Here is a 26,270-nt window from a genome sequence, read left to right on the forward strand (position 1 = left end):
TTTACAAGCATGGTCCCTGACGATGAAGGAGGGCATGAGGGGGGAGTCCCAAGACTGCAAGGACTGAGGGCCAGCAGCTTGAGAATACATCTCATCTACAATTAAGAATTCATCTAAGTGGAAAGGAAGATTAGCCCAGAAGAAAAGAGAGAATAGTCAAATGACAAGACAAGTTAAAGCAAGACAGCTTTAACGATACATGTTGAGATGGTGCAGCAAGCGATCCACAACTGAACAGAGCAGATGTTAACCAGACAACTCAGTACGGAGTGTACGAGACTGGGCGGCCAAATTTGCTAGTGATAACCAAGGCTTGTCAAGGTCGAGACCACTATTCCACGAGAAGTTATCGAGTCTGGAACTACGTGAGAAGACTTGGTAGGTCTGTCTGTCTGCAGGCAAGACAAGTTTAGGTATCCAGTCCTGTGGCTAACTCGGTCCACCAACGGCTGCCCATTGACTTGCAGATATCCACGGTTCCGTCAAAAGCAATCCTCAAGTTGAGTTTCACTGAAACACTCTCGAATACCCGTAAGAGACTTGCAGCAGCTTAGGAAACCCAAGCGTCAAGGCCACGGTATGTAAAGTCGGAATAACACCAGATTCGATGCTAGTAGAAACAAGGCAATTTCTCGCGTGACTCTTCTGAAGCTGTTTCTTGGCACGCAGATCATATGCACTAGAGCCACAGGGGGTGCTGCTCCCACCAGAGCCCGCCCGCCGGGGAAGTCCGTCTGCCCAGCTTTTGAGGATCTCTGGCCGTGGCCAATGAGATTGGAGTGAGGCAGCATGTGGTACAGCCGCGCGGCTTTTGCCTCTCCCCCCGGAGGTGTAAAACTTCATTTGATGATTCTCGAATGCTTTTCCCACTCTGTCCAACCGGGCACAGAACAAAGAAAGACCCGACGTTCTTCCACTCGGGCGAATGCTCCAGGTGGTGCAGTCGCCTAACGAAAAGCGCCGAGGTGTGGGGGAGTGGCTTGCATTAGCCCGGCGCTAGGCCCCAGCTGCGGAAGCTTGGCTCTCCAAGTCAAGCCTTTTTCGTGTTGCTTGTCATTCTCTGGCGAACCGTGGAAGCCCTCGACGTCATCCATCAAGATGCATCTGACGGGTCCGCGCTCTGATCGCTAGGCTAGTCTTGTTTCGTTCGTTCCCAAGATCGGCTTCAGGCTGGTCTTCTGGGCAACATTGTGAACACAGTCGACATCTCCTTGAAGAACAGAACATGGATAAGAGAGAGAGCGAGGGCGAGGGAGGGCGAGATGAGTGTAACCCGTGGAGAAGCAGCTGGATGCACGTCTGATTACGGCAGGTCGATATCGCCATCTGGGATGCAACCACACAAGGATCCATCTTATCGTCTGTTGTCTCTCCATTTCTCTCCATCGAGCCCACCCATCATCCCCATCACCCCCCGTCCGACCAGGTCATCCCCACACTCGCACCGGCCTATGGTTCTCTCTCTATCGAGCTCGTGGCTAAGGATTCGTCTAAAAGTACATGCCGTCCCCCTGTCCAATCGTGCGTAGATCACTGCGCTTCTTGCTGCACGTACTTGTAGAGGATGCAACCCGTCCACAAAGCTGAAGCTGCTCTACCACTCTTACGTACCTATCTCGAGGCTCCACAGGAAGCGCTGCAGTGGTAGGCGTAGGCGAAACCCGAGCAAACCACGCGCGCGCAAGCTTTGCATGTGCCCTCACAAGGTTTAGTTACCAGGTTTGGCATTTAACGAACTGCCCCCTCCCGGATTTGTCCAATTCTTGAAGCCTTTTTTTTGTCCCTGCACCATCGTGAACTCCGGCCCCGGGCACCATTTCTCGACGACAAGACGACCAGACACCCACCAGTTTGGTCTGCTCATTTGCTTCCTCGCCCTCCGTGTGCTGTGCTGGCATCCCAGTGTCCTTGATCAAGAACAGTGATACCTACACAACCTTGCGGCAACGAGTCGACCAATATACTTGCCACCATGTTCAACTTTGGGCGCAAGAAGAGTGATGAAGCCGCGTCGGGGGACGCCATTGCTGCTGACCCGGTCCCCGTCGACGGAGAGGCTCCCCTCGAGAAAGAAGGAAAGTTCATCACGCTCCCCGTCGTGGCTTGTGGCGCCGGACTCTTCTCGGATGGTTATGTTGCCAATGTATGTTTGTGAAACTTCGGCCCTAGTGCACATAGAGATCAGTGTCCCTTACAAACCACCATTACTAGGTCATCGGCTCTGTCTCGACCATCTTCGGTAAACTGTACCCAGACCAATGGACCACGGACCAAAAGCAGATCGTCAATGCCATCGCCTTCGCCGGCACTGTGAGTATATATGACCCATGCTAGACTTCACACACACACACACACACACAGTCCCCGTCTGACCGGTGGGACCACGCACACAAGGTCGTTGGCCAGCTCGGATTCGGTTTCCTCTCGGACAAGTGGTCGCGCACAAACTCGCTCCTCGTCTCAACCGTCATCCTCATCGTCTTCACCGCTCTCTGCGCGGGCAGCTACTACCATGGCTCCATCGTCGGCATGTTCCAGATCCTCACCGCGTGGCGGTTCTTTGTGAGTAGTAGCAATGTCAAGAAGTAAAAAACAGCGCTCGGGGCCAGCCAGGACTGACGCGACTGGTTTCGCGGTACAGGTGGGAATCGGCATCGGCGGCGAGTACCCGGCTGGAAGTGAGTACAGCCCGATTGTGTCCACAGAATCAGGTAGGAGAACGTAGGCTAACGACAGCTGGATAGGTGTCGCCTGCGCCGAGTCGACGGGCGAAGTCAAGAAAGGCTGGCGACACATGGTGTTCATCTTGTATGTGCTGTCCTTCAATCCGATCAAAAGGCTTTTTAGTTGCTGACGGGGCTTTTCTCTTTCGCAGGTTCACCAACAGCATGATTGATGTAGGCTTCGTCATCGGTGCTTTCGTGCCGTGTAAGCCGTTTCCTCCTCTGGCCTTTGGTCGACCAGACAAGAGAACAAGGGTTGAGTTGCTGACATGAAGCAAAAAATAGATGTCGTGGCCGCCGCCTGCCAGAACCAACACTTGAGCACCCAGTGGCGCGTCTCTCTGGCCATCGGCTGCGTCTTCCCCTGCATCCTCTTCGTCATGCGCCTCTTCATCAAGGAGCCCGAGGAGTTCCAGCGCGAGTCCATGCGCCACGTCAAGACCCCGTACAAGCTGGTCTTCAAGTTCTATGGCTGGCGCCTCTTCATCGTCAGCCTCATCTGGTTCATCTACGATGCAAGTCAACAGTCCCCCGCCAACTCATATTCTCTCGCGGAGGGGGGAGTGGCCTACTGACATGACATCTCTCCGCCAGTTCCTGACCTACGCCTTCGGCATCTACTCCTCGACCATCCTGGCCAGCATCTACCCCAAGACCGCGCCCCTGACCACCATCTTCGGCTGGAACACGGTCATCAACCTGTTCTACCTGCCGGGCACCATCCTCGGCTCCAAGGTCAGCGACTGGCTCGGGCCCAAGTACACCCTCGTCCTGGGCGTCGCCCTCCAGGGCATCGTCGGCTTCATCATGGCGGGCGACTACAAGAACCTCTCCCAGGAGAACATGGTCGCCGCCTTTGCCGTCGTCTACGGCATCTTCCTGTCGCTCGGCGAGCTGGGGCCCGGCAACAACATCGGTCTTCTGGCCTCCAAGTCGTGCGCAACGTATGTTTCTCTGCTCCAAGATCCTTCCTTAGCACTATGTGTTAACCGTGTGTTTTGATGCTCCAGTGGTGTAAGAGGACAGTACTACGGAATCGGTAAGAACCCTTCCCCCGATCTGTATCTTTGTTGAAAACGTCGACTAATCGGTCTCTCTTCCTTCCAGCCGCCGCCTTGTAAGTTGTTATATTCCCAGGGCCTGTCCCCCCAGCCCAGCCACTTGCTCAGACAGGGAGAAAAGGGGCCAAGTCAAAATTAAAAACATACTGACACAACGATCGATCACCAGCGGCAAGATCGGCGCCTTCGTCGGCACCTACATCTACCCCTTCATCGAGGACGCCGGCGGCGACTCGGACGTCGCCTCGGCCCAGTACCCCTTCTACGTCTCCTCGAGCCTGTGCTTCCTGTCGGCCGCCCTGACCTTCCTCTTCATGCCCAACGTCAGCCAGGACACCATCCGCTACGAGGACGTCCGCTTCCGCGAGTACCTCGAGCAGAACGGCTGGGACACGGCCCAGCTCGGGCTCAAGCCCACCGACTTTGGCGTCGACGCGGGCTCCGTGCTCCAGGCCGGCATCTCGAGGGAGCCCGAGAAATAGGGAATGGCTTCTCGTCGGCAGGGCTTGCCTGCCTTTTGGAGAGCCGGGGCAGAACGACAAATGGTTGCGACTTCCCCCTGCCCGGTTCTGAACGGTGATTTCTTCCCTTTCCCATGGAGTTGGCTTGTGGATGCACGGGATCGACAAGGATAAAGCTGGCCCGGTTGGTTTCGTTTTTCCAGTTTCAATAACTCATGATACCACTTCCCCGCAAACTCTCGGCCGTGTTAGCAGCCACGCATGATACCAATCTCGTCCAATTTCTCTCAGGGCTCTTCTTCACTTCGTTGGATAGCTGAAAGTCTCTCTTTCGTTTTCTGCGACTGCTAGGCAGTGCGGGGGGATGATCAGTCCATCAATCGTATTAGGTATCGGGATATAAACCCCCCCTTGTTCCAATCAAATCTTGATGATACTTGACAAAAGAATTGTCGCTCAACTGCCTGGAGCATGATGATCATTCCATATCTTCTCAAAACAAAACAAAACACAGGCGAAATCTATGGCCCCTCTTCATCCCATCCCCCCTTCTTGTATAATAACCACAACCATCCCCTGGTGTGTGTGTGTGTGCGTGTGCGCGCGCGTGTGTAACTCAGTCCAACTCAACCGCATCAAGCGCCTCGCGCACAAACTCCTCCGTGACCTCCCCTCCCCTCGACGGCGGCGCCTCCTCGAACCCGACGACGTCCTTCCCCACAACCGACGCCCGCGAAGACTCCGTCTCGGCGTCCCAGTCCCGCGCGTCGTCGTCGTCGTCGTCGCCGCCCGCCAGCGCGTCCGCGCCGTCCTCCTCCTCCGCCGCCTCGCTGCGGCTCGTGTCGCTCGCCTCCTCGGGCACGCCGCCGAGGTTGAGGTTGCGCCGGAGCAGGCACATCTCGACCGAGATGCCCGGGCCGAAGGCGCACCCGACGACGTAGTCCTTGGGCCGGCCGCCGGGCGCGAGCCGGTCCATCTCGGCCGAGCGCAGGCGGTCCATGACGCTGAAGATGGTGGCGGAGCTCGAGTTGCCGTGCCGGATGTACGTGTCGTACGAGGCGCGCATGTGCTCCGGCGACAGGCCCAGGGCGCTCTCGGCGCCCGTCAGGATGGTCGCGCCGCCCGGGTGCATGGCCCAGTCGAAGTCTGCCGCCTTGCGGTAGGACGGCGGCAGGTCCGGCAGGGAGGCGAGGAGGTCCGAGAAGGAGGGTTCCAGTGCGCCGGCTGCGAGCTTGGGGACCCGGGGGGACAGGACGACTTTCCAGCCTTGGTGGCGTTCACTGCGCGTTAGCCAAACGACATCGCTGGCTGGGTATATGCGGGGGAAAAAAAAAAAGACTTACCGACGGGGTCGACATCGAAGCCGAGATCTGCCTCCGTGTCGGGCAGTATCCTGTGGTCCCACCCGAGCAGCTCGTAGACGGGCTCCACGGGCTCGCCGACGCCGTTGCTCAGCACGACCGCGCTGGCGCAGTCCGAGAACAGCGCGACGCCTATCCTCGTCTCCTGCAGCTCGTCGATGCTGTCCAGCTCGCTGCGCACCATGGTCGTGCTGACCTCGAGCGCGAGCACCAGCACCCGCGCCGGCCGGCGCCGCATCGCGTGCCCCAGCGCCAGGTTCGCCGCCGTCCGGAGCGCGTTGAGGCCGCCGCTGCAGCCGACGCCGTGGAGGAGCACCTTCTCGACCGGCTGCCGGATGCCCAGGCCCTTGACGACGAAGTGGTCGAACCCGGGGTTCGCGCTGTCGGTGCACGTCGTCGACACGACGTGCGTGATCTCGGCGAGGTCGATGCCCGCCTCTGCTATCGCCTTTTGCGCGGCGCTGATGGCCAGAGGCACGCCGTCGCTCATGAAGATCTTGTGTATCTCTGCGATGGAAGGCGTCTTCTCTTGGTTGACCAGGGGGTGGTCCGGCGTGCCTATGGATGAGCGGGTGTCTATGCCCGTGAACCGGTTTATAGACAGGACCTTCTTCATCCTGCGCAAACGTTAGCTTGCTTCTGCGCGATAGAGAGAGGAACCTTGACATTTCCTCGGGCGGGACTCACGAATCTGACTCTGGGTAGAACCGTTTGCTCAGAAGCTCGAGCGCATTGGGTGAGAGCTCATTCTGAGGGTATTGGGAGCCCACGCCTATGATTGAGAGGCCCAGCTCTCCAAAGCTGGTGGGTGAGGCCATCGCAAGGGTTCGTACGCAGTCAATTGGTCACAGAAGAAGCTCCCTTCCAAGCAGCAACACACTTGGAGAGCTGCGACGAGCTCAATTGACGATTGAAGTCGTGATTTAACCCGCTTCGAATGTGTGAGACTTGGAATAGCGGGGGGACCACAAGCTGTCTGGATGTATTCCCGCTCTGAGGGCGGATTCTGGGTACCTAAGTTAGGCGGGCAGGTGGCTGGCCTAGCGGTTGATAGCGAGGTGATGATGGCAGAAAGTGCAATCTATGATCTCATGCCAGCGAGCGGTGAGGAGGAGAATATGAAGCGCCAGGTGGGACAAGAAATTTCCTACAGAAACTCGGGAAGGCGAACAAAGAAAGAGAGTAGAGGAAAAGGGAGGTTCCCTTTTCTGCGCCCGAGCAAGAGACAAACAGAAGCACGAACCCAACCTTCCCAATGGCAAACAGTGACACCAAAGGGGAAATGAGTGGACTTTTTGAAACGTGAAGGCAAGACTGATACCTAAGTAGCAGAGTGGTGGTGGCGGTGGAACGGGACGGGCGGCGGCTCACGAAGCTGTCCTAGCTCTCTCATGTGGACAGACATGGATGCCAAGCCCAACACACTTTTGTACCTGTCGAGAGATCAACGACGGATAAGGCGGGCAGGCAGGGCGACCTCAGCGGCAGCTTGCTTGTTCCCAACAAAACGGACGGAGGCCTGCAGAGCAAGCATCCTGTCACTCTAAACCTTGAAGCGGTGCTTCCGGAAGTCACATTGAGCCGGCGAGAGGTTGTCACAAGACCGCAGGGTCTGGCCGAGGAGATACCTCCAGGCTCCAGAGAGAGAGAGAGAGGGCGCATTCACGAGACGGGCACCTCAGATCTCGAACATCCCTGACGGATCCTGTTTCGGCGATCCAGCGAGCCATTGGGCGGCGTCTCGGCAGCTCAGCCTCCACTACAACTAACGGGGGAGCCCGTCCCAATCTGGGATTGCTTGCCCCTCGTAAAGAAAAGGCCAGACAAGAAAATCGGTGCAGTACGTAGCCATGAAACGTGCAAGATCCCCCCTCCTTCGCGCCGAAGACAAGGATCGAGGCGTCAGAGAAGTGCTCGGCAGACCGGGGCTGACCTCCGTTTCTGGAAGGGGCTCAACATGAACCTCAGTCACAGCATTGTCTGTCTGCATCTGCATGTCCCAGTGCCGAGGCATGTCCACAATTACCTCCAATGGTTTGCGAAATTGTGCGGATTGTACCTGCGACTAATGCTGTATGCTGTAGATGCAATGCAGGTGTCGACCCGATCGGACGAATTGATGGACGGCAGGCCGACGCTTGCGGGACGACAGCTTGGCCGTCTGGGTACGTACGCGGCGTGGCTTCGACCTTTGAATGTGTCAGCCACGACGACGGTGTCAGTCATGCATAGTAAGAGGCAAGATCCAGAGTAGGGCAATGATTCTCGTCATAGATTTACGATACTTGCGTGTTTTGTCGGTAAGAGTTGGTGAGGAAATTGCACTGAGGACACTTGATCAGGTGTATGCAGGGCTACCTGGGGGAAAAAATCAATTCCTTGGCCAAGCCAGCACTCCCACACAACCGCACACTTGTTCTAGAAGCTCACGCCCACCGCCAACGACAGCCGCACTCCCAACCACGCGAATTGATGGTGAATTGGAAGAGCTTAAATTGGTCGGATTCCCCATACACACCAAAAACGCCAGCTGAGCTGCGTGAGCCAGATCTAGATCGGCTAGCACAAGACCTGTGCATCCCAATCAGCCCTGCAATGCAACTCCCCAAGCTTGCCTTCGTCCTACACCTCCTCATAGAGACCCCAGCCGCACTGTCGTTCCTCTTCTCGACCAAGCGCCAGCTGCCCGGTGCCACACCCGAAGCCGAGCTGGTCCTCCACTGCTTCGGCGGTCTTCTCTTGTCCACCAGCCTGGTCTCGCTGTCCTTGATTCACCGGGCAGCGTTTGACTCCACCAGTAGAGCTGTCGCACTCTCCTTTGCGCTGTACCATTTGTTCCCGTGTAGGAGGGCATACAGGCGCATCACATCTGGGGAAGCTTCTACCCGGCCAAAGGTGTTGGGCGGGCCGCCTGTACATCTCGTGCTTCATGCAGCGTGTTTTGTGTGTTTGGTAGTTGCTGGTGTCTGGGGTGGCTCTTGAAGACTCAAACGCTCTGTATGATGATGGATTGACTAAGACTTGGGTGATGGGGCCATGGCGAATCAATTTTTCAGTGGTATTCTATTGGATCTGTCATCTAGATCGTTGTGATTTGTATATATCTAGCCTTCAGCTGCGGAACAGCTTCAGACCCTCCTCTTCGACATTGACACCGTCCATCTCGTCGTCCGACTCATCGTCCTCTTTAAGCTCCATCTTCTGGCCGAACAGCGTCCCAAAGAATCTATCGATGGCGTCCTGCTCCCACGACCGCCTGTCGTCGGGCGCCATAAAGTTCTGCAGCTTCTCATGGACGTTGAAGCGCAGCTTGCGGCCTTTGCTGGCCTTGCGGTCGACCTGCTTGCGCGTCCTCGCCTCCTTAAGGGCTGCCCACCTGACAGTAGGCACGGCGCTGCCTGGAGCAGTGGTGTCGGAGGACCGCTGGTCCACGAGCTCCTTCAGCAGGAGCTGGTAAAAGTCCGCGTCGTCGTAGATCCGGGCGTCCTCGGCAACCTTCTTGGCAGCTTGAGCGGGAGCACAGGATCGCGGGATCTTGGTCCGCTTGACCAGCCTGTCCGAGTTGAGCATCTGGTCCTGAAGCTCGGAGATCAGGGACTGATTCGGCGTGGCGATGAGCTTCCTGGCAGCCGTTGCTGGTGTTCTTCGGACTTTGGCAGCCCACTTATCAAGAACCTTGTTGCGGTGCGCAAGTGCCTGGCTCTCTGTGACATCCATCATCTCCCAGATAGACTGGGTAGCTGTGTCGGCATCAATTTCCCGCTTTCGCTTCTGCCCAGCGCTTGCGGCGGAGGCAGGCAGTAAGCTGTCACGGAAACTGTCGATGGTGTTCCAGAGTTTGATAGCAGCTTCTTCGGCAGCCTCGTAGGGTTTCTTGGAACTCTCAGCATCCTCATCCACGGCACTGAGCGTGTTGACAGCGACCAAGGCCTTCTGGAGTCGAATGCGCAGGTTGAGCAGAGCGTCAAATGATCGCCGCTGCTGTCGAACAGCGAGACCTTTTTCAGCCTCGGCCTTGGCAGCCTGTGATATATTCGCAAGAATGCTCTTCTGCCCTTGCTTCATGTCGTTCATGGTCTTGCTCAGCTTGTCCTGGTGCGACTTTTCCGCGTCCTCATCGTCTTCGCTGCCCGACTCACCGTCCTCATCCGACTCTTCCTCGTCGTCTTCGCCAGAAATAGACGCACCATCTTCATTAGAGCCAGAATCATCGTCGTCGTCGTCCAGCCCTTCTAGGTCATCAGACTCGTCTTCGCCTTCATCGTCAGACCCCACATCTGCACCACCATTGCTGGTGGCATCGTCGTCTTCGGATCCGGACAGAAAGTCAGCGGCAACCGGGCGCTTATTCCTCTGACCATTGACCTTGGGTTTTGAGCTTCCGCGGAAGGTAAAATCCTTGAGATGCTCTTCGTCACTATCGCACAGAGCGTCGTCGCTCTCGATCTCGTGGTCCTCGCCATCGTCGGCGTCGAGGTCGGCGGTCTCAGGGTCGGCAAATTCTTCGGAGCCAGACTCGTCCTCCTCTGAGTCTTCTTGTGACCCCTCTTCATCCTCGCTGCTCTCCTCCAAGGCCGCGCGACTCACACGAGAGCCACTATACTTGGCACCCAGTGCAGGCGCTTGCTTCTGTCGGAGCTTGCTCTTTCTATTCCGTTGTTAGAGGACGACAAAGGGTGATCGAAATCTAGGTTCTCAGCTTACCCTACAGAGACATAGTGCTCTGTGCCAGCATTGTCTACAGCATCGCTATCATCACTGTTTTCGGCATCATCCTCTGGAGCATCGACTTCCGGGTCGTAGTCTGGACGGGAAAATAGTCAGTATGGTCTGTTTCAAGTGAAGACGTCCTTGGGCCATGACACACCTTTTGTTTGGGGCTCGTCCGGATCAACAAAGAGCTTCTTGCGGCGGTTGACGGGCGCCATGATGCCTTGCGATCTTCAGATTTTGCACTCAAGATTTGTATGTAACTTCCATTTTCATAGGCGAACTCCCCCACATGAATTTTTTCGAGAGAGCTGGGAACTTTTTAGGCGGTCGACAACGGCAAAACGGCCCCACTCTGTGCCTTTGCTAGAGACTGGACATTGCGCCGGGCGTCCATTGGCTGAGCGCTCCAGTACCCGCGGCCACTAGAGAACCCTCTAGCCTCAGCACTACAGCTCTGTTCTCAGTCAGAGTTCCACTGAAGCCCGATCGTACACTCTCTGGCCGTGAAGAATTGAACGATCAATGTCATAGCACAGAGGCAATGAGCTTGTCATGTCGCCGGCTGTTTCATTCTCTCAGGCCACTTCAGCATGAGAATCCCTTGGTGAGACTTGAACGCTTCCCGCCGGCCAGCCGAATCATTGTACACTAACGCCACCACTTAGGGCCTGCCCAAGAGTGGCTCTATTCCACGCTTCCAGCGCGGCTTACCTGAGAAGCGCAAAATCAAGGATGTGGCCAAAGTTGTAGCTGTATCGTCGGCTAAAGGAGGTGTCGGTAAAAGCACTGTCGCCGGTGAGCTCCCACTGCGACGGCATTCCAGCCCTACCAGTGCACAAGCTGATGAACAATGGCAGCAAACCTGTCTCTCGCCTTTGCGAGGCAAGGCTACCGATCCGGTATATTAGATACCGATATCTTTGGGCCTTCCATCCCGACCTTGTTCAACTTGTCAGAAGAACCACGACTGTCGTCAAGTATGTGCGTTGCATCTGACCTGTCCTGGGTACCCATTGCTGATACTGTGACAAAAGACAACCAGCTTCTGCCGCTCTCAAATTATGGCGTCAAAACCATGTCGATGGGCTATCTCGTAGGCGAGGACGCGCCCGTCGTATGGCGTGGCCTGATGGTCATGAAGGCCCTCCAGCAGCTTCTCCACGAGGTTGAATGGGGCGGCCTTGATATCCTCGTCCTGGACCTGCCCCCTGGCACCGGTGATACCCAACTGAGCATCACACAGCAGATTGTGCTCGACGGTGAGTTTGGGATGCGTTCTGTGTAGTGACGAACGTGTAGCTTACAGTCCCTCTCTTCAGGGTCGGTTGTCGTTACCACACCGCACACGCTTGCCGTCAAAGACGCCATCAAAGGCGTCAACATGTTCAAAAAGGTCAACGTGCCTATCCTAGGTCTCGTACAAAACATGTCTGTGTTCCGGTGTCCGCACTGCCACGGCGAGACGGCAGTGTTTGGGTCCAGTGAGGGAGTTCGCAAGGTCTGCAGTGAACACCATATAGACTTTTTGGGAGACATCCCCTTGCATCCAAATATCGGAGAAGATGCGCACTTGGGAAAGCCGACAGTGGTGTCCGAGCCGGGGAGCGACAGAGCACAGGCTTTTATGAAGATAGCGGAAGAAATTGGAGTCAAAATCGGCATGTAGAGCCAAGCATGTATCATCAAGTCGCATATAGAGTGTATGAGTAGTGTATACGTTTCACGCATAAACACAATGGGAACAAGGGAGACACGAGGACAACGGCTACTAGAAGTGATATCAATCTCGTAGATAGGCTGCCATACCCCTGCAGCAGAATGTACCGTAGCAAATACTCTTGGTCGACAGTCTTGTTCGGGTCGGCCTTCCACATCGAGGGTAGATACGGAGCAGGATTAAGCGCGCTGCGTGAAGTGCTTGTACTGTCATTCATGATCGACCTCTCAGAGTACCTCGAGGCCCGGGTCAACGGCCGTGCGACTTCGGACGTCTGGGGAGCTCCACTCAGTAAATTTCTGGGGACTGCGCTAATCAACCCCTGCAGCGGCCCAGGCGCCAGGTACCCACGTACCTCTTTTGCGGTGTTTAATACCAATGGTGCCATTTGATGCGCGAAGCAAGCGATCTGCGGAGACCTGAACGGAGAACGACGGCGGCGGCGCTCGAATCTTTGGTTCCGCCATTTTCGCGACAAAATAAATTATTTCCTCGAACCTCCATTCACGTTGTCGTTGCGCGCGTGATCACAGACATACACCTCCCCCCCCCTCCGGTACACCTCAAGCCGCATGTGAGTGAACACGTCAATTGGCCTACTCTCGTTCGAAATACTGATCTAAGGGCCCTCGGACAGCTCGAATCCGCCAAAATGTCGCAGGAAAAGAAGCCTCTTCCCTTCATCTACCAGTTCGCCGCGGGTAACACAATAGCCTTCCCTCAAGACGACGGGTCCCGAAAACCTCTCCCCCGAGAAGACGAGGAGACCGTGAACAAGAAGAGGAGGCTAACATGATCTTTTTCACAAAGGCGCGGTGGCGGGTGTCTCGGAGATCTGTGTCAGTAAGTTGACTGTCTATCCCGGTCTGCCTTCCATGACATGTCTTGCTGACAAAAGTCGACAGTGGTATGCCAGCCTCGTTTCCCCCAAATCTCGGTCTCTCGCACTTCGGGTTGATATCTACTACGAGCGGTGCTGCAGGCATAGCCTTCCGCACTTGGCGCATCAGTCGTAGTGCGATGTGGTGGGACGTCGCTTGTTGAACTCGACCGAAGCTAACACTCTTAACAGTACCCCCTCGACACGGTCAAGACTCGCCAACAGCTTGCCACTGGAAAGAGCGCCGGCATTGTCAGCACCTTGTCCGACATTGTCAAGAATGAGGGGTGAGTCGGCCCCCGTTCCCGCTCCAGCCTCCGGATCCGGACCTGAGCCCGGGCCCGTTATCGGCCCACCAGCCGGGCCCTCCAGATGGCTAACCAAGCAAAACGGAACAGATTTGCACGAATCTACCGAGGCATCACTGCCCCGATATTGATGGAGGCTCCGAAGCGCGCGGTAAGGGCTCCTCTTACACTGAAATGGCCCCGCCAACGAGAGAAAGAGCTGTGGTGGTGCCATCTGTAGCAAAGGTCAAAACCTGCGCATTTGAGCTACCATCCTGGTTTTTCCTCCCTCTGGGTATCAAAATACATGCATCGCTGACGGAAATGAGCCTCTGAACAGATTAAATTTGCTGCCAATGACGAGTGGGGCAAGGTCTACCGGAAAGGTGAGCTTCCAGAACATCGCCTACAAGACTATCACTCCCTAACGCTTCCGGATCGCAGCTTTTGGCCAAGAGAAGATGACTCAGGGTCTTTCCGTTCTTACTGGAGCCACCGCAGGAGCCACGGAGTCTTTTGTTGTCGGTAAGTGAGGAGCTCTCTTCCATCCCCCCTTGTGGTACACCATGTATGATCACCGGCCAGTTACTAACGCCGAACAGTTCCTTTTGAGCTTGTCAAGATCCGACTTCAGAATAAGGCTTCGGCCCATCTTTACAATGGCCCCGTCGATGTGTTGACCAAGGTCATCAAGAATGAGGGTACGTATCTGGATACCATTTTGTTGCGCCGCAGTGTTGCTGACTTTCACTCAAGGAGTGCTCGCCATGTACCAAGGCGTGAGTGCTCATAGTCTCTGAGTCAATACACGAAAGACTGCTGCTGACAAAACTTACATCACTTCAGCTGGAGAGCACCATGCACAGACAGTAATTGCCCCCTCTTCGTTCATTAGTCCCCCACTGGTACCGTTGCTAACATCAACACAGCATCCTCTGGAACGCCGGTTATTTCGGCTGCATCTTCCAGGTCAGGCAGTTGCTCCCGGCCGCCGAGTCCAAGGCCGCCAAGCTGAGGAACGACATCCTCGCCGGTAGTAAGTAGCAGCAGCCCCCAAAGTCCTGCACCAGTTTACGTTACCAGTATCGCTAACAATCATCCAATAGCCGTTGGAGGAACCGTCGGTACCATTCTCAACACCCCCATGGATGTGGTCAAATCGTAAGCTTCACCTCTCGTTGCAAACTGACCGCCCTCAAAAAATTCGCTGACAGACATCATCTCTCAGTCGCGTCCAGAACGCCCCCAGGGTGCCCGGCGTTGCCCCCAAGTACAACTGGGCCTACCCTGCGCTCGCGACCGTCGCCAAGGAGGAAGGCTTCGGCGCCCTCTACCGCGGTTTCCTGCCCAAGGTCCTGCGTCTGGGCCCCGGTGGAGGTATCCTCCTCGTCGTGTTCACGCAAATAATCGAGCTGTTCGAGAAGATGCGGGATGGCAAATAGAGAAAAGGCGAGGCGAGGGGAGTCGTCGGTTTCGTTTTTGTCGGAGGTGGGAGGTTTCTGCTGCACCGCGATGGACTTCATTTGCTTTCTTATCATGGTATACTAGTGGCACATTGTTCGCGCAACACTTTAGACAGATACAAATGCATTCATGTACTAGGACTCGTCGACACCAATAGAGAGTCCCCTGTTCGTCCGAGGCAATCGGCAGATCATGTGGAGTACAGTGGCTCTTTGAACGAAGAGAAGCTGTGTTCATGTTCTCGTCACGTTCAGATCACGGAATCAACACAGATAGCATGGGACAACGACTGAAACTCAACGATGTCAATTCTGCTAATAGTGGATCTACGCTCTGCTTTGCTCCTATCTCGACTTCAACGCGTATTTCGATGTAAGGAGGAGCAAAGATGGTAACGCTGGTGAAGGGAAGGGAATAGTAGTCCTCAATTCAAGAGGGGGAAGTCAGTGAGTGTAGTGGTCAATGGTGTAGTGATGGAAAAATTCATCGCAGCATCGTAGCATGTGGCTGCAGCTCGCAGGCAGTGGGATAATCGCCAGTGTGGTCATGGCCCCCTTCGGTCTGAAGCCCTCCCCCGTTCGATCAATCAAGCAATCAAAACCAAGGCTCAGAGACGAAACGCTCAACACCCACCACCACCATCTCTTCGTCGATATCCATCAGGGGGGAATACGTCTGGGCCCGCTTGTCACCTCCACCCTCGTCGTCACCTTCCCCGTCAGGAGAGAGAGACTGCGAACGCTTTCCCTGGCTGTCATCCGCCAGGCCGGGTTCGTCCCCGGTCAGATCGATGATGGCCTCACTGCTGGCCCTGGAAGGCGTGTCGTTGGGGATGAACATCGACTCGCTTTCCTCGCTGGCCGCGCTTCCCTGGCGGTCACGCCGCTCATGATCCCTTCGCTCCCGATCCGGCTCGTACTCGTCGATGTCCATCGCAATGCCAGATCCGTCTGAAGCTTCACTCTTGGCGTCAAACTCTGGAAGCTCACTCTGCTCAATACCATGGAAATCGTCGTCATCCTGCTCGCTATCCTGCTCATCATCGTCTGAGTCCTCGTCCATATCGTCGTCGGCATCATCACTCTCGTGCGACTGGTTGATGTTCTCCTCGCCCTCGGAGCTCAGGCCTAGGCTTCCCATTTCCTAATCTGGGTTGCCCAGGCTAGCATCCTCCGCCTCGGAATCTGCAATGACCATCGGGGAGCTTGCCTTGGCTCCATCGGAATCACTATGGTCCGAGTCATCATCTGAGTCGCCGCCGCCTGGTCCGTCACCGCCTGGTCCGCCGCCACCGGGGGGGTGTGGCGAGTCAGAGTCAGTGTCCGGGCCGCTGTTAGAAGAATCATCATCAGACGAACCGACGCTTGGGGTCTGCACATCCATGAGATCATGCTCAGATTGCCCGTTAGGGACGACGCCCGGTGGGTCTGTGAACCAGCGAGTGACGATGGCCCAATCATCTGCAGTAGGCACATAGTCCCCTAGCGGATCAAGGTGACGAAGCTCCGCATCGCGGCGGCGGCGCGCGCACTTCGGCTGCGTGACCTGGCTTGCGATGTCGTTCCTGAAGCTCCAGTCCCATGAGGGAATCCTCTGATCAATGCCCGCGGCGAGGCTCTCAGCATGGGCTTTAACGTCGTTGATTCTGACAGACTCCATGTCACGGAGCATCAGAATGCTATCAAGGCCCTGGATGGTGTGTAGCTTTCTGAGCAGCCTGTACTGCGGGTATCCACGCGACCGACTCTCGTGGTAGTCGATTACGTCCCAGGGCTCATGCCCGCGCCTCTTGCGCCACGAGCTGCTCTCATCCAGATGGACGACTAAAGTCCTCAGGCGACGCATCTTGAGGAGAAAGTCAAGGACCTCTGTGCGCTTCGAGCGGTAGATTTTGGTCTTGCGTCCGTTCCGCCTCTCAAACTGACGCCTATTGGTCAGGTACTGGCTACCGTGCCACATCATCTCGATATGACAGACCCTGTGGAGCCGGCCTTTGATTCCCCGACAAAAGCGCCCGAACTCCCCTAGGCTGCTGAATGCGAACGTGTTGAGCCCGTAGAAGCAATGGACGCCAAGCCAGTAGAACCGCCGGCAGACCAGGAGGAGACTGAGCACATCATTTGGGCGCAGGCAGTTGGCGATGCTGCATTCTTTCGATGGGCCGTAGTGGAAGCCGTTCACAAGTCCCGAGTGTGTCTCCTAGAACGCATCATCGGCCAGTGGCATATCTTCCCGACGGGGCGGGTTGTAAGGATCGAGACGGGAATTGCAGTGCACAAGCTTCCCTTCTTTGAAAAGCGCCATCTCAAAGATTCTAGCGAGACAATCTGGAGGCAGGTCGTTCAGTCCAATGGGGCTGAGAGCCTCGATATCCGAGACGGGCGAGGGAAGAGCATTCTCTGGGTGCTGGATCTGAAAACCGCCAAGGTTCAGGCCGAAAGGAGCCGCCAAGGGGCCCTCCACGAAGACAATGTCGGGATGAGCAATCTTGATAGAGGCAGACATGTTCTCCTCCATCTGGCTGAGTCTCCACACCTCGTTGTAAGGCATTTCGCCAATCAAGAGATGGTAAAACCAGGACTGCCAATCAATAATTTAGTATATAATCTCACGAGGTATAAATGAAGGAGTGACGGATATGTGATTCATACCCTGGTATGGGCGCGCGGAACAGGTATTTTCGTCTCGATGAGCTCACGGTTCCTATGGAAAACTCAAAATTAGCTTTGATCGTTATCAGCCATTGGTAATGCACACTTGACTCACAGGTCATCAATACGGCTGTTGAGGAAATTGATTAGCTCAGCCTGCGCTGTGACTGTATGTCTCAGTCCGATGCATGATGGCTTCGCGCAGATGTCATTGTTGGCGGGATCATCAGTGTCCGACATGCTTTATGCACGCAGAATGGTTGCAAGATGCGAATGCTAGAAGATCTAATGTTAGTTTCAGGTCCTCAGAAAATAGAGTGAAAACCAAGGCTGTGTATTCGATCATATGAAGAAAAATTAGGAAAGGGTGATAGGCTGGTCAAATCCGAGAAAGCTCACATACCTTCTTCTCGCTGTGAAGTGATCAAGATCTCAAGGCTACCAAATGCGTTGTGATGAACTTCTATACTGTGATTGTGCACCAATGAGTGGGAAAGATATTATGTGAGGAAGATACTTGCAAGGATTGTGAGGCAAGATACTTGTGAGGCTTGTGAGGAGAGATGCTAAGCTTGCTGCTGCTAGAAGAAGATGTTTGCCAGTCGCTGCTTATACTGGTGAAGAGAATGGCACACGGTAGTTGATCATCTGCATGTGAATGCCGTTCAAGTTGAGATGAGAAAGTGGAGGAGATGACTGGTCTTGGAATGGAACCACGCTTTTGAAGATTGCCCAGGGAAAGGAATTGAGGTGCTCAAGGAAAGAAGGAAAGAAGTAAAGAGAGACCTCGGTCAATGAGGGAAATGAATGAGGTCAAGTATTGATCATATATCTCCAGGGGAGATTGAGTGAAAGGGTGATCTGATAGCAAGAAGAGGCGAATTGGGAAGGACCCGGGATCGTGAATGTGGGATTGAGGAGAAATGAGGATCAACAGAGAGGCTTCTGATGAGAATAAAATTTGTGAAGCAGAAGGATGTGGATTGAAGATGCTGTAAAAGATATTGATCAGAAAACCTGATTGAGAAATAGTGATCAAGAAGAAGTTGAAGGGGCCGCTTGAGGAGACTGATCGAGAAGAAGTGGAAGGTGCTGGTCAGCACCAAGAAGGAAGAGATCAAGAAGAATCTGATCTAAATGAATCTGATCCAATCGTGATCTATTCCAAATCATCACGAGCATGAGAGCAGGGCTGAAGTATGAACGGACTGAATTGAGACTTGATCAAAGGTGATGTTCATCACGGATCAGTAGATGATTTGAGATGCAGACGTGTTATCCCACTGTCTAGTCCGGATCTACTGATTCTCACATTACTTATTTCCTCAAAATATTGTCCAGTCAAGGTGTGACTATTGATGCTCCCTGCTGCATGCTTGTTCACTTTTGCTGCAGCAATGATCAAGTCTTGCATCAGATGTTAGTGCAATACCCTCAGAGATATGAGGAAATGCGTGACCTTTTTAGGACAACGTCTCGAATTTATCCCACTTAACCTACAGGGAGTATTCCTTTCAAAACTTCAATCTCTGCCGAACGTGTCGTTCCTTGGCCGCCGCGATCTGCGGGAGTCTTCGGTCCGCTCGGATCGGGGCTGAAGTGGCACCAAGCGGGGCGTTTTCTTTAGCGGCCGGTCTCCCGGGGCGCACGGGTCCCCCATCAGCCCTACCCCATCATGAATCATGTCGTCACCATCGTCTGTTTCATCTCACATGCAGTAAGACGGGACACATAACACCTCCCTCGTATCATACATAAAGGGAAACCTCCCTTCCAAGCCCATAGGAAATATATCTCCATGCCCCCCAACCACAAATTGCTGATCGCGCTCTCCTCCACCGCAGAAGTGAAGCGGACATAATAAGACGAAGAAGGGAAGACACCAAAACAGCAAGCCAGAAGAATGTCGTTCCTCAACTCGCTCCTCCGCGCGACAAACTTCCGCAGCCCGCTGCTGCGCACGCTCGTGCCCAGCGTCGGCGCCGCCTTCGCCATCCAGGCCGCCTTCGCCGTGCCCTCCATCCTCGCCCAGTCGGAGCGCTTCTACGACCTCTCCGGCTCCCTGACGCACCTGACCGTCATCGCGCTGAGCCTGTACCTGCCCGCCCTGCGCGCGCGCGCCGCGGGCGGCGCGCCCCTCCAGCTGCCCAGCCTGCTCGAGCCCTTCACCAACCCCTCGGGCGCGGCGCTGAACTGGCGCCAGGTCGCGCTGAGCGGTGCGGCCGCCATCTGGACGATCAGGCGTACGTGTGGACCAACCCAACCCATTTCTTAGATTACTCCGATCGCATGAGATAGAGCCCACGCTCTTGCTGACATGACCCTTTCCCTCGACACATAGTCGGGAGCTACCTCTTCCAGCGCATCACCCAGCAGGGCAGCGACTCGCGCTTCGACGAGATCAAAAAGTCCCCGCCCAAGTTCTTCGCCGCCTGGATGGCGCAGGCGACCTGGGTCTCGCTCGTGCTCATGCCCGTCGTCGCGCTCAACTCGGTGCCCGCCGCGGCGCTGGCGTCCGCGGGCGCCCTCGTGGGCCTGACCGACGCGCTGGGCCTGGGCCTGTACGCGGGCGGCCTCGGCTTCGAGGTCGTGGCCGACCGGCAGAAGAGCCGGTGGATGGCCGAGAAGAAGGCCAAGCAGCACGACGAGGAGTTTATGACCCGGGGCTTGTGGAGCACGAGGTAAGCCCTTTCTCCTAGCTGGCGGCGGTACCAGGTTCATCTCAAGGAAGGGCACGGTAGCTGATCAGAAAAAAAAAACAATAGTCAATTCCCCAATTATTTCGGCGAGTCGACGCTGTGGACCGGCATCGCGACCCTCGCCGCCGGCGCCCTTGCAAGCAAACCGGCCCAGGCGGCGCTGGGCTTCGGCGGCCTCGGCGGGAGGCTGGGCGTGGCGGCCTTGGCGGCTGTGAGCCCGTTGTTCACGACGTTCCTCCTGCTGAAAGTGAGCGGTGTGCCGTTGAGCGAGAAGAAGGTTAGTGCAAAGGTCACAAGGCCGACTTTCCACGGATCATGCATGCTAACTTGTGTGTGATTCAAGTACGACAAGCGATACGGTGACAGGAAAGACTACCAGCAGTGGAAGAAGAACACGCCGAGGTTTGTCCCGAAGCTCTTTTGAGCAATGAAATGGGGAATACGGTGGAGGTCTATTAATTCTACAGGCTTGTCCCTGAGCTTGAACAGTTCAGAGCTTTATGCAAAGGCCATGTTGTACTTGGGCTCATGTTGAAGCTGTTGAATGCTGACGTCTGGGATTTCCTCGATCTCTCTGGTCTTGTTTACAGACAAGGTGTGGACACTGGGTTTGACAATCATGAGGATATGAGAACGAACAAGACTGTCAAAATAGCCCCAATGAGCCTTTTGCGCGCTTAGACATCCGAAACTGCGTAGCATGTGAACGCTTTTAGCCCGGTAGGAGAGATCTTTGTTTAATAAAGCCTCTCGTCCAACCCGATTGATATGATACGATCTTCCCGGACCACATTGACGGCGAGGTCCAGCCCTCCTTGAGACCGCGACCTCCTTACGATCACAGCTCTCGACAAGACACTCTCTCAGACTTCCACATATGTTGTTGATCTGTTTCTCCATTCATACGCAATTCTTCCTCGCTAGGCTCGCTACATCTCCGTCAAGAGACATAAAAGGCCACAAAACAGACGCCGGTATGCCCTCCCCTGACCCAGTGAAAAATAAAAAGCCCGACGCAAACAATGCAAGTAATCGCTGTTGATCTAAGTACACGCTCCCCCATTCTTCACAGTGATTCTGTCTAATCACTTTGGGCCTCCACCGCCAAAACTTTCTCCTCTCCTCTCCAATCTCCATCTCCATTACCCCAACGCCCAGCCAAACCTAACCTAACCTAGCTAAGGTCGAACCCAGCCCCCGACGTGACGGCGTACAGCAGCTTGCTCTTCAGCACCTCGGCCGTCTCGTACTGCGGCAGCTTGAGCAGGTTGACGCACGTGCTGGCGCTCGGCAGCCGGTCCTGGTCCCTGCCGCCGTCCCGGATGCTGAACTTGGGCTCGAGCTGCGCGAAGCCCAGGAGCGGGGCCCGCGGCGTCGACGTGACGTACTTGAGCACGTCGCGGCGCTCCTCGTCGCGCAGCTCGTGCATGACGCGCCAGAAGAGCCGGACGGTGGGGTGCTCCTGGCCGTCGTCGCCGACGGCGTACAGGCCCGAGTAGACCGTGTGGCGGCGCAGGTCCTCGACGTCGATCTCGGACGAGTCGCCGCCCACGAGCCGCTGCAGCTCCGACTGGTTGAACATGGACAGCCAGGCCGGGTCGATGATCTGCGACAGGCCGCGGATGAAGGCGCGCGTCTGCGCCCAGGGCTGCCGCGCGAGCCGGTGCCGCGCCACGTACGAGATGTACAGCGGCCGGTTCTCGTTGGTCACGGGCTGGTGCTCGCCGCCGGGCACGAGCTCGCGCGTCACGGTCCGCACGGGCTCGCCGGGCTGCGAGACCTGGTCGCTGATGGTGAAGTCGAGGCCCAGCTCGGCCACGTCGCCCGGGTAGTGCTTGAGCTGCAGCATGCCCTGGTAGAGCTCCTCGTCCAACTCGCGCAGGTCGTTGATGTTGGCGCGGGGGGTCGTCGAAGAGTCTGTGCCCGCCCAGGTCCAGTTGAGGAGAAAGAAGCCCGCGAAGGCGACATCGATAAGTATTCCCTCGTACAGACACTTTCCCACCACCCGACCGAGGAACTCGAACCGCTCAAGGAGGTTCTTGATATGCGCGTTCCAGCCTTCGGAGTCTTTCGGGACCCCTGCAGCACGAAGGGTTTCTGCGGCCTGGTCGAGAGCACAGGGGTTGGGATACAGCGCGTTGTGGCTGTTGCTAACAAACAAGGCATGCTCGTTGCTAAAGGCCTCTCGTGTGACGCTGACCAGAAACTCCTTTGTGACACCTCCGCCGTCGATGCCGGCCTCTTCGGTGTCGAACTTGTCCATAAAAGTAATCTGGATTGGCTCCTTCAGACCTTCTCCGAGAGGGAAAAACTGCCGGAACGCATCCGTGAAGAGCTGGCCGCGTTTGATGGTAGCGGTATGTTTGCCCAGGACCTGTCTCATGGCAATGTTGTTTGGATTCCAGCCTCCTCCGTTTTGGCTGACCATATACATGCGCCACTGATCGGGGTCAATGTTGCCATGTCTCCTCCTGTGCTTGTCGAGAAACACAAACTGTCGGAAGATCTGCACCCTGATGTCGAAGGGGATCACATAAGGCATGTTCTTCAGAACAGCCAGCTTGGGGCCGATGAGGGCCAGTGTCCTCTCCCGCTGGGCTTTCCTTTGACGCTGCCTGAACGATTCCATCATGGCATATCTCGACCGGCGCTGGCCGGCCAGAGTGATGGCTTGGTGGTCGACGTCCATAGCGTCGTTGTCCGCGTCTTGATCATCATCACCATCCTCGGTGTCTCGCATGTCGGCTTGTTGCTCCTGCTCGAGGACGACAGCGGACAGGAAGGCCTCCATATCAAATTTGGACGTCATCAGCCAGTGACCCGCAGGCAGGAACGGGCGACGAGAGTCGCGCTCGTACAGCAGCCGGACACTCGTGGTCACGAGGGTTTTGAAGTCGGAGAAGTCCATTCCAGAAATCACGTTGAATGTCTGCGTATGTACCTGAGAGCCTGGCTGCGACCTGCCTGAGCTATCCTGGAGAAGCTCGGCTGCGTGGTATTGCAATGTGAAGGCTAGGTTCTTGAGGAAAAGCGTCAAAGATTTCAGCTCATCCAGCGTCATAGCACACTGCTGAACTCGGGATGGAGCGGCCCCCTCGGACAACCCAGCACGAAAGCCCGCACGAAAGTCTTCATCGTCGGTTAGCCTGAGAACAAAGATGTAAAGTTCCAAGAAAAGGAGAATAGTTCTCCACTCTCGGTCCCACACCGAATCATTGGCAGAGCCGGGGAAGTGATTTCTCTGTAGAAGAAAGGTGAGAGTTGCCTCGGGGTTGGAGACAACGCGGGCAAAGGCCTCTGTCTTCCGCACTGCATTCCAGAAGAACTTGACAGATGGGGTCCGTCCTTCCGTGGATGTGACGTCGGTCAGGTAGAGGCGCATGCGAATATCTTCTGCTTGGCTGGGGAAGCATCGCAGCAGGACAAGTGTGTAGCCTGCCAATAAGCTTGCAATGTCAACACTGTGTTCTGCAACTTTCGAGTGGTCTCTGCAGGTATTCCAAGTTAGCAGGAAAGGGACGAACCAGAACTTTCTCGGATGTGACTTACAACTTGAGTTGCTCTAGTAATAGGGAGAGCTCATCACGATCGACTAGAGACAAGAGGTGTTCCGACACAAAGGACGGCAGCGGAGAGCCAATCTGCTGATCATTATTGAACAGTTCGTCACCGCTAGGTTCGGGATTGCCCGACGTATCAAGACGCTGGCGAATATCACTGTTGAGCGCCGACAGCTGAACGTAGAGAGCCTTGAGGTACAGCATCTCTCGACGCGTATCTTTTTGGGCCTTCTGCAGGGCTATGAAGTGGGCGAGTAGCCAAAGCAAGTGGTCTCGCGACAGCTTCTCGAGTCGAGGCGAAGCATACAGTCGTAGTATGGCGAAAGCGAGCTTGCTTATGCTAACATGGCGCGCGAAAGTGCTCGTTTGAGATGACAGGCCCGGGGCGGAGATCAGGAGGACTGAGGCGAATGCTCCGTAAGCTTCTTGAAGCGTAACATCTGCTAGACTTATGGCTCTCTTTTCGTCTGCAGCCTGATGGGTTGGGGATGTTAGCCATGGCTCATGGTGCGCATTCGGCCCATCGAGAAGGCAGCCGGAAATAAGGGGCGCATAGGCAGCCTGCAACAGGAGTGTACGATCTTGAGTGCTGGGCTGTTGTTGGAAGTATTTTGATAACATATAGTAGTACTGTTGACACCTATCGACCAAGACATGGGGGTTTGCGTGGATGATTCGGAGGAGGAGCAGCAAGAGCTGGGGGTGGACGACAGGAGCGGACCTGGACGGTTTGAATGTATCTGTTAGTCGGGACTGCGACGATGTGACAAGGGTTTGTTCAGATGGGAGCTTACTGCTGGAGAGCCTCGACCAAGGCTTGAAGGATCTGTCTTTGGCGTGCGAACGATTTGCATCCCCCCTTCTCTAGGTCGGCCACGAGGAGGCCCAGACGCTCAAGGTCGGTCTTGTTGGAGGCGTCGAAGAAGGCGAAGAAGAGGGGCAGAGCGAGTTGGAGCCGTAGGCCGAGTCCATCGGCTTCTCCGGAGCTATAGAGCTCGTCGAACTCGGCCCGGCGCGTGTTCTTGACGCTCTGCCGTACCGCGTGGCCTCTCCATGAGCGCTGGATCTGCTGGGCGGCCTTGAGGCGGTCCCGCTCGACCTGACGCTGGCGGCGCTCGGCCTGAGCATCGGCGACGGTCTTGGAGGCACCGGCGGCGGCGGAAGGAGAGAAGGCAGTGGCGGCGAAGGGGTTCTTGTTCTTCTGGCCGCTGAGGTTGACGTTCCGGGTGCGGCGGGAGTTGCCTGTGAAGGTGGGAAACATGATAGTGGGGTTGTCGAGTTACCTAGGGAAGGCGACGAGGAAGGACGACAGCTACCAACGGAGCACAAGCAAGCTCGGAGCCTGTGCTGATCACCTGGCCGGGGATGCGATAAGGTGCAAGTGAAGGTTGGTTGCCGACATTGATTCGCGAAGTCCTGGTTGCGAGGAGGACTCGGTGTTTGGAGGTGGGTTTTTCTAGATAAGGAGTCATGCACTGGGGCTTGAAGGAAGGGCAGCAGATGCCTGCGCATTAAACTTGGGTGTGAGGTTGTTGATATTGCATGTATGCGACTCCAACTGGATCTAGCTGGGGCGGGAATGACTGATTGACCACCCGTAGCAAGCGAGCTTTTGGCTTCTAGAAAGTTCAGGCTTGCCTGCTGGTGAGTCAGGGAGGCGAATCCAGAGTCCCAGGCTCACCAGGTTCCAGGCGACCAGTCCACTAAAGTGGAAGCCATACCGCCAAAGTACAGGGGGTCTCACAGCACAGTTGCATCCAATCTGAACTGTCAATCCAAGTAGTTAGTCCAGTAGTGTTCGTTATCGATAACAACCTCGACCTCGATAACGATAAGGCTCATAGGTACCAGACCAGGCACAAAAGCACGGCAGGTACCCTTGCGGGCCATCCTACCCCAGTAAATACATGCCAGAATAAAGAAGGGTCGCACTTGGTGGGTTTTCTTCAAGAGAATATTGTACAAAGGCAGAAGTACTTAATCTCTGGAAGCAGCTGCGAGAAGAGAACGCGGCAGTGAGTGCAGGCAAGTGTAAACCTTTAACTGATTTACCTATGTACTTTCAGGTACATAATCCCCAGCTACGGAGCACCAAAATGGCTCAAAATGTGTAAACACGCATTGGGATAACCTCGCGTGCCTGCTATATCATTTGCTCGGTGCTTGGTTGCACCTCAGGTAAGGCACACACACCTTGCCAATAATACTAAGAAATTCTTGAGACGCACATGGTGAGGGCCAGAAATCATCTGAAAGGTATCAGGCGTAGGAGTGCTACAGCGGGTGGCGGTACGTACCTTCTGCTCACACCCACACACAGTACAAGTAATGCACGCCCACACCACCTTTTGTGGGAAATTTTTCATTTCACTGGCCACCGCCAAATAGAGTGGTGGTACCTCCTCTCTTGGTAGCAGCAAAAGACCGCCCAGAAAAAAAAAAGCTAGAGCCAAGGGCCGTTTAAATAATTTTTGTCTACCCTCATTTTCTCTCTCCCCTTCCCACCGACTTCACACGACCCTTTTACCACAAAGAATCGCAATCCCCTCCCAGGTTCAGATTTGCAGTACGGCTTCCGTACGCGTCTCATCTGTCCGAAAAGAGATCTTTTTCTCTTCATCACAAACTCACAAAAAAAATTGAAAATCCAGAAAAAAAAGATACCTTTCAACATCCCTCAGTCCCTCCCCAGG

General features: G+C 55.4%; 9 protein-coding genes across 9 annotated transcripts; 4 read left to right on the top strand and 5 right to left on the bottom strand.

The window, feature by feature from the left end:
- Positions 1-1,972: 1,972 nt before the first annotated feature.
- On the top strand, positions 1,973-4,266 carry E0L32_004464 (uncharacterized protein; the record flags this gene model as incomplete). Its single annotated transcript, XM_031138877.1, has 11 exons — positions 1,973-2,143; positions 2,212-2,310; positions 2,362-2,562; positions 2,642-2,678; positions 2,745-2,808; positions 2,876-2,928; positions 3,009-3,225; positions 3,281-3,667; positions 3,734-3,762; positions 3,831-3,840; positions 3,954-4,266. The coding sequence occupies 11 exons, from the start codon at positions 1,973-1,975 to the stop codon at positions 4,264-4,266; spliced, it is 1,581 nt and encodes a 526-aa protein (XP_030997195.1).
- Positions 4,267-4,861: 595 nt separating this feature from the next.
- Positions 4,862-6,424, bottom strand: E0L32_004465 (uncharacterized protein; the record flags this gene model as incomplete). Its single annotated transcript, XM_031138878.1, has 3 exons — positions 4,862-5,511; positions 5,589-6,223; positions 6,294-6,424. 3 exons carry the CDS (start codon positions 6,422-6,424, stop codon positions 4,862-4,864), a joined length of 1,416 nt encoding a protein of 471 aa, XP_030997196.1.
- Positions 6,425-8,717: 2,293 nt separating this feature from the next.
- Positions 8,718-10,534, bottom strand: E0L32_004466 (uncharacterized protein; the record flags this gene model as incomplete). Its single annotated transcript, XM_031138879.1, has 3 exons — positions 8,718-10,254; positions 10,311-10,410; positions 10,474-10,534. The coding sequence occupies 3 exons, from the start codon at positions 10,532-10,534 to the stop codon at positions 8,718-8,720; spliced, it is 1,698 nt and encodes a 565-aa protein (XP_030997197.1).
- Positions 10,535-10,860: 326 nt separating this feature from the next.
- E0L32_004467 (uncharacterized protein) lies at positions 10,861-11,985 on the top strand (the record flags this gene model as incomplete). The annotated part of the gene is made up of 5 exons (XM_031138881.1): positions 10,861-10,923; positions 10,985-11,218; positions 11,276-11,300; positions 11,354-11,578; positions 11,639-11,985. The coding sequence occupies 5 exons, from the start codon at positions 10,861-10,863 to the stop codon at positions 11,983-11,985; spliced, it is 894 nt and encodes a 297-aa protein (XP_030997198.1).
- A 703-nt stretch (positions 11,986-12,688) lies between these two features.
- Positions 12,689-14,645, top strand: E0L32_004468 (uncharacterized protein; the record flags this gene model as incomplete). The annotated part of the gene is made up of 11 exons (XM_031138882.1): positions 12,689-12,805; positions 13,109-13,203; positions 13,315-13,375; positions 13,544-13,589; positions 13,648-13,728; positions 13,806-13,904; positions 13,960-13,982; positions 14,050-14,072; positions 14,133-14,239; positions 14,310-14,364; positions 14,432-14,645. The coding sequence occupies 11 exons, from the start codon at positions 12,689-12,691 to the stop codon at positions 14,643-14,645; spliced, it is 921 nt and encodes a 306-aa protein (XP_030997199.1).
- A 616-nt stretch (positions 14,646-15,261) lies between these two features.
- Positions 15,262-16,629, bottom strand: E0L32_004469 (uncharacterized protein; the record flags this gene model as incomplete). Its single annotated transcript, XM_031138883.1, has 2 exons — positions 15,262-15,810; positions 15,862-16,629. The coding sequence occupies 2 exons, from the start codon at positions 16,627-16,629 to the stop codon at positions 15,262-15,264; spliced, it is 1,317 nt and encodes a 438-aa protein (XP_030997200.1).
- A 237-nt stretch (positions 16,630-16,866) lies between these two features.
- Positions 16,867-17,558, bottom strand: E0L32_004470 (uncharacterized protein; the record flags this gene model as incomplete). The annotated part of the gene is made up of 3 exons (XM_031138884.1): positions 16,867-17,247; positions 17,319-17,370; positions 17,434-17,558. 3 exons carry the CDS (start codon positions 17,556-17,558, stop codon positions 16,867-16,869), a joined length of 558 nt encoding a protein of 185 aa, XP_030997201.1.
- Positions 17,559-19,221: 1,663 nt separating this feature from the next.
- On the top strand, positions 19,222-20,698 carry E0L32_004471 (uncharacterized protein; the record flags this gene model as incomplete). Its single annotated transcript, XM_031138885.1, has 5 exons — positions 19,222-19,561; positions 19,660-19,999; positions 20,084-20,294; positions 20,361-20,419; positions 20,485-20,698. The coding sequence occupies 5 exons, from the start codon at positions 19,222-19,224 to the stop codon at positions 20,696-20,698; spliced, it is 1,164 nt and encodes a 387-aa protein (XP_030997202.1).
- Positions 20,699-21,191: 493 nt separating this feature from the next.
- E0L32_004472 (uncharacterized protein) lies at positions 21,192-24,838 on the bottom strand (the record flags this gene model as incomplete). The annotated part of the gene is made up of 3 exons (XM_031138886.1): positions 21,192-23,505; positions 23,567-24,298; positions 24,372-24,838. The coding sequence occupies 3 exons, from the start codon at positions 24,836-24,838 to the stop codon at positions 21,192-21,194; spliced, it is 3,513 nt and encodes a 1,170-aa protein (XP_030997203.1).
- Positions 24,839-26,270: the final 1,432 nt, after the last annotated feature.

Source organism: Thyridium curvatum (genome assembly GCF_004353045.1).
Source record: "Thyridium curvatum strain D216 chromosome Unknown NODE_21_length_474914_cov_86.438106, whole genome shotgun sequence".
Lineage (NCBI taxonomy): Eukaryota > Fungi > Ascomycota > Sordariomycetes > Thyridiales > Thyridiaceae > Thyridium > Thyridium curvatum.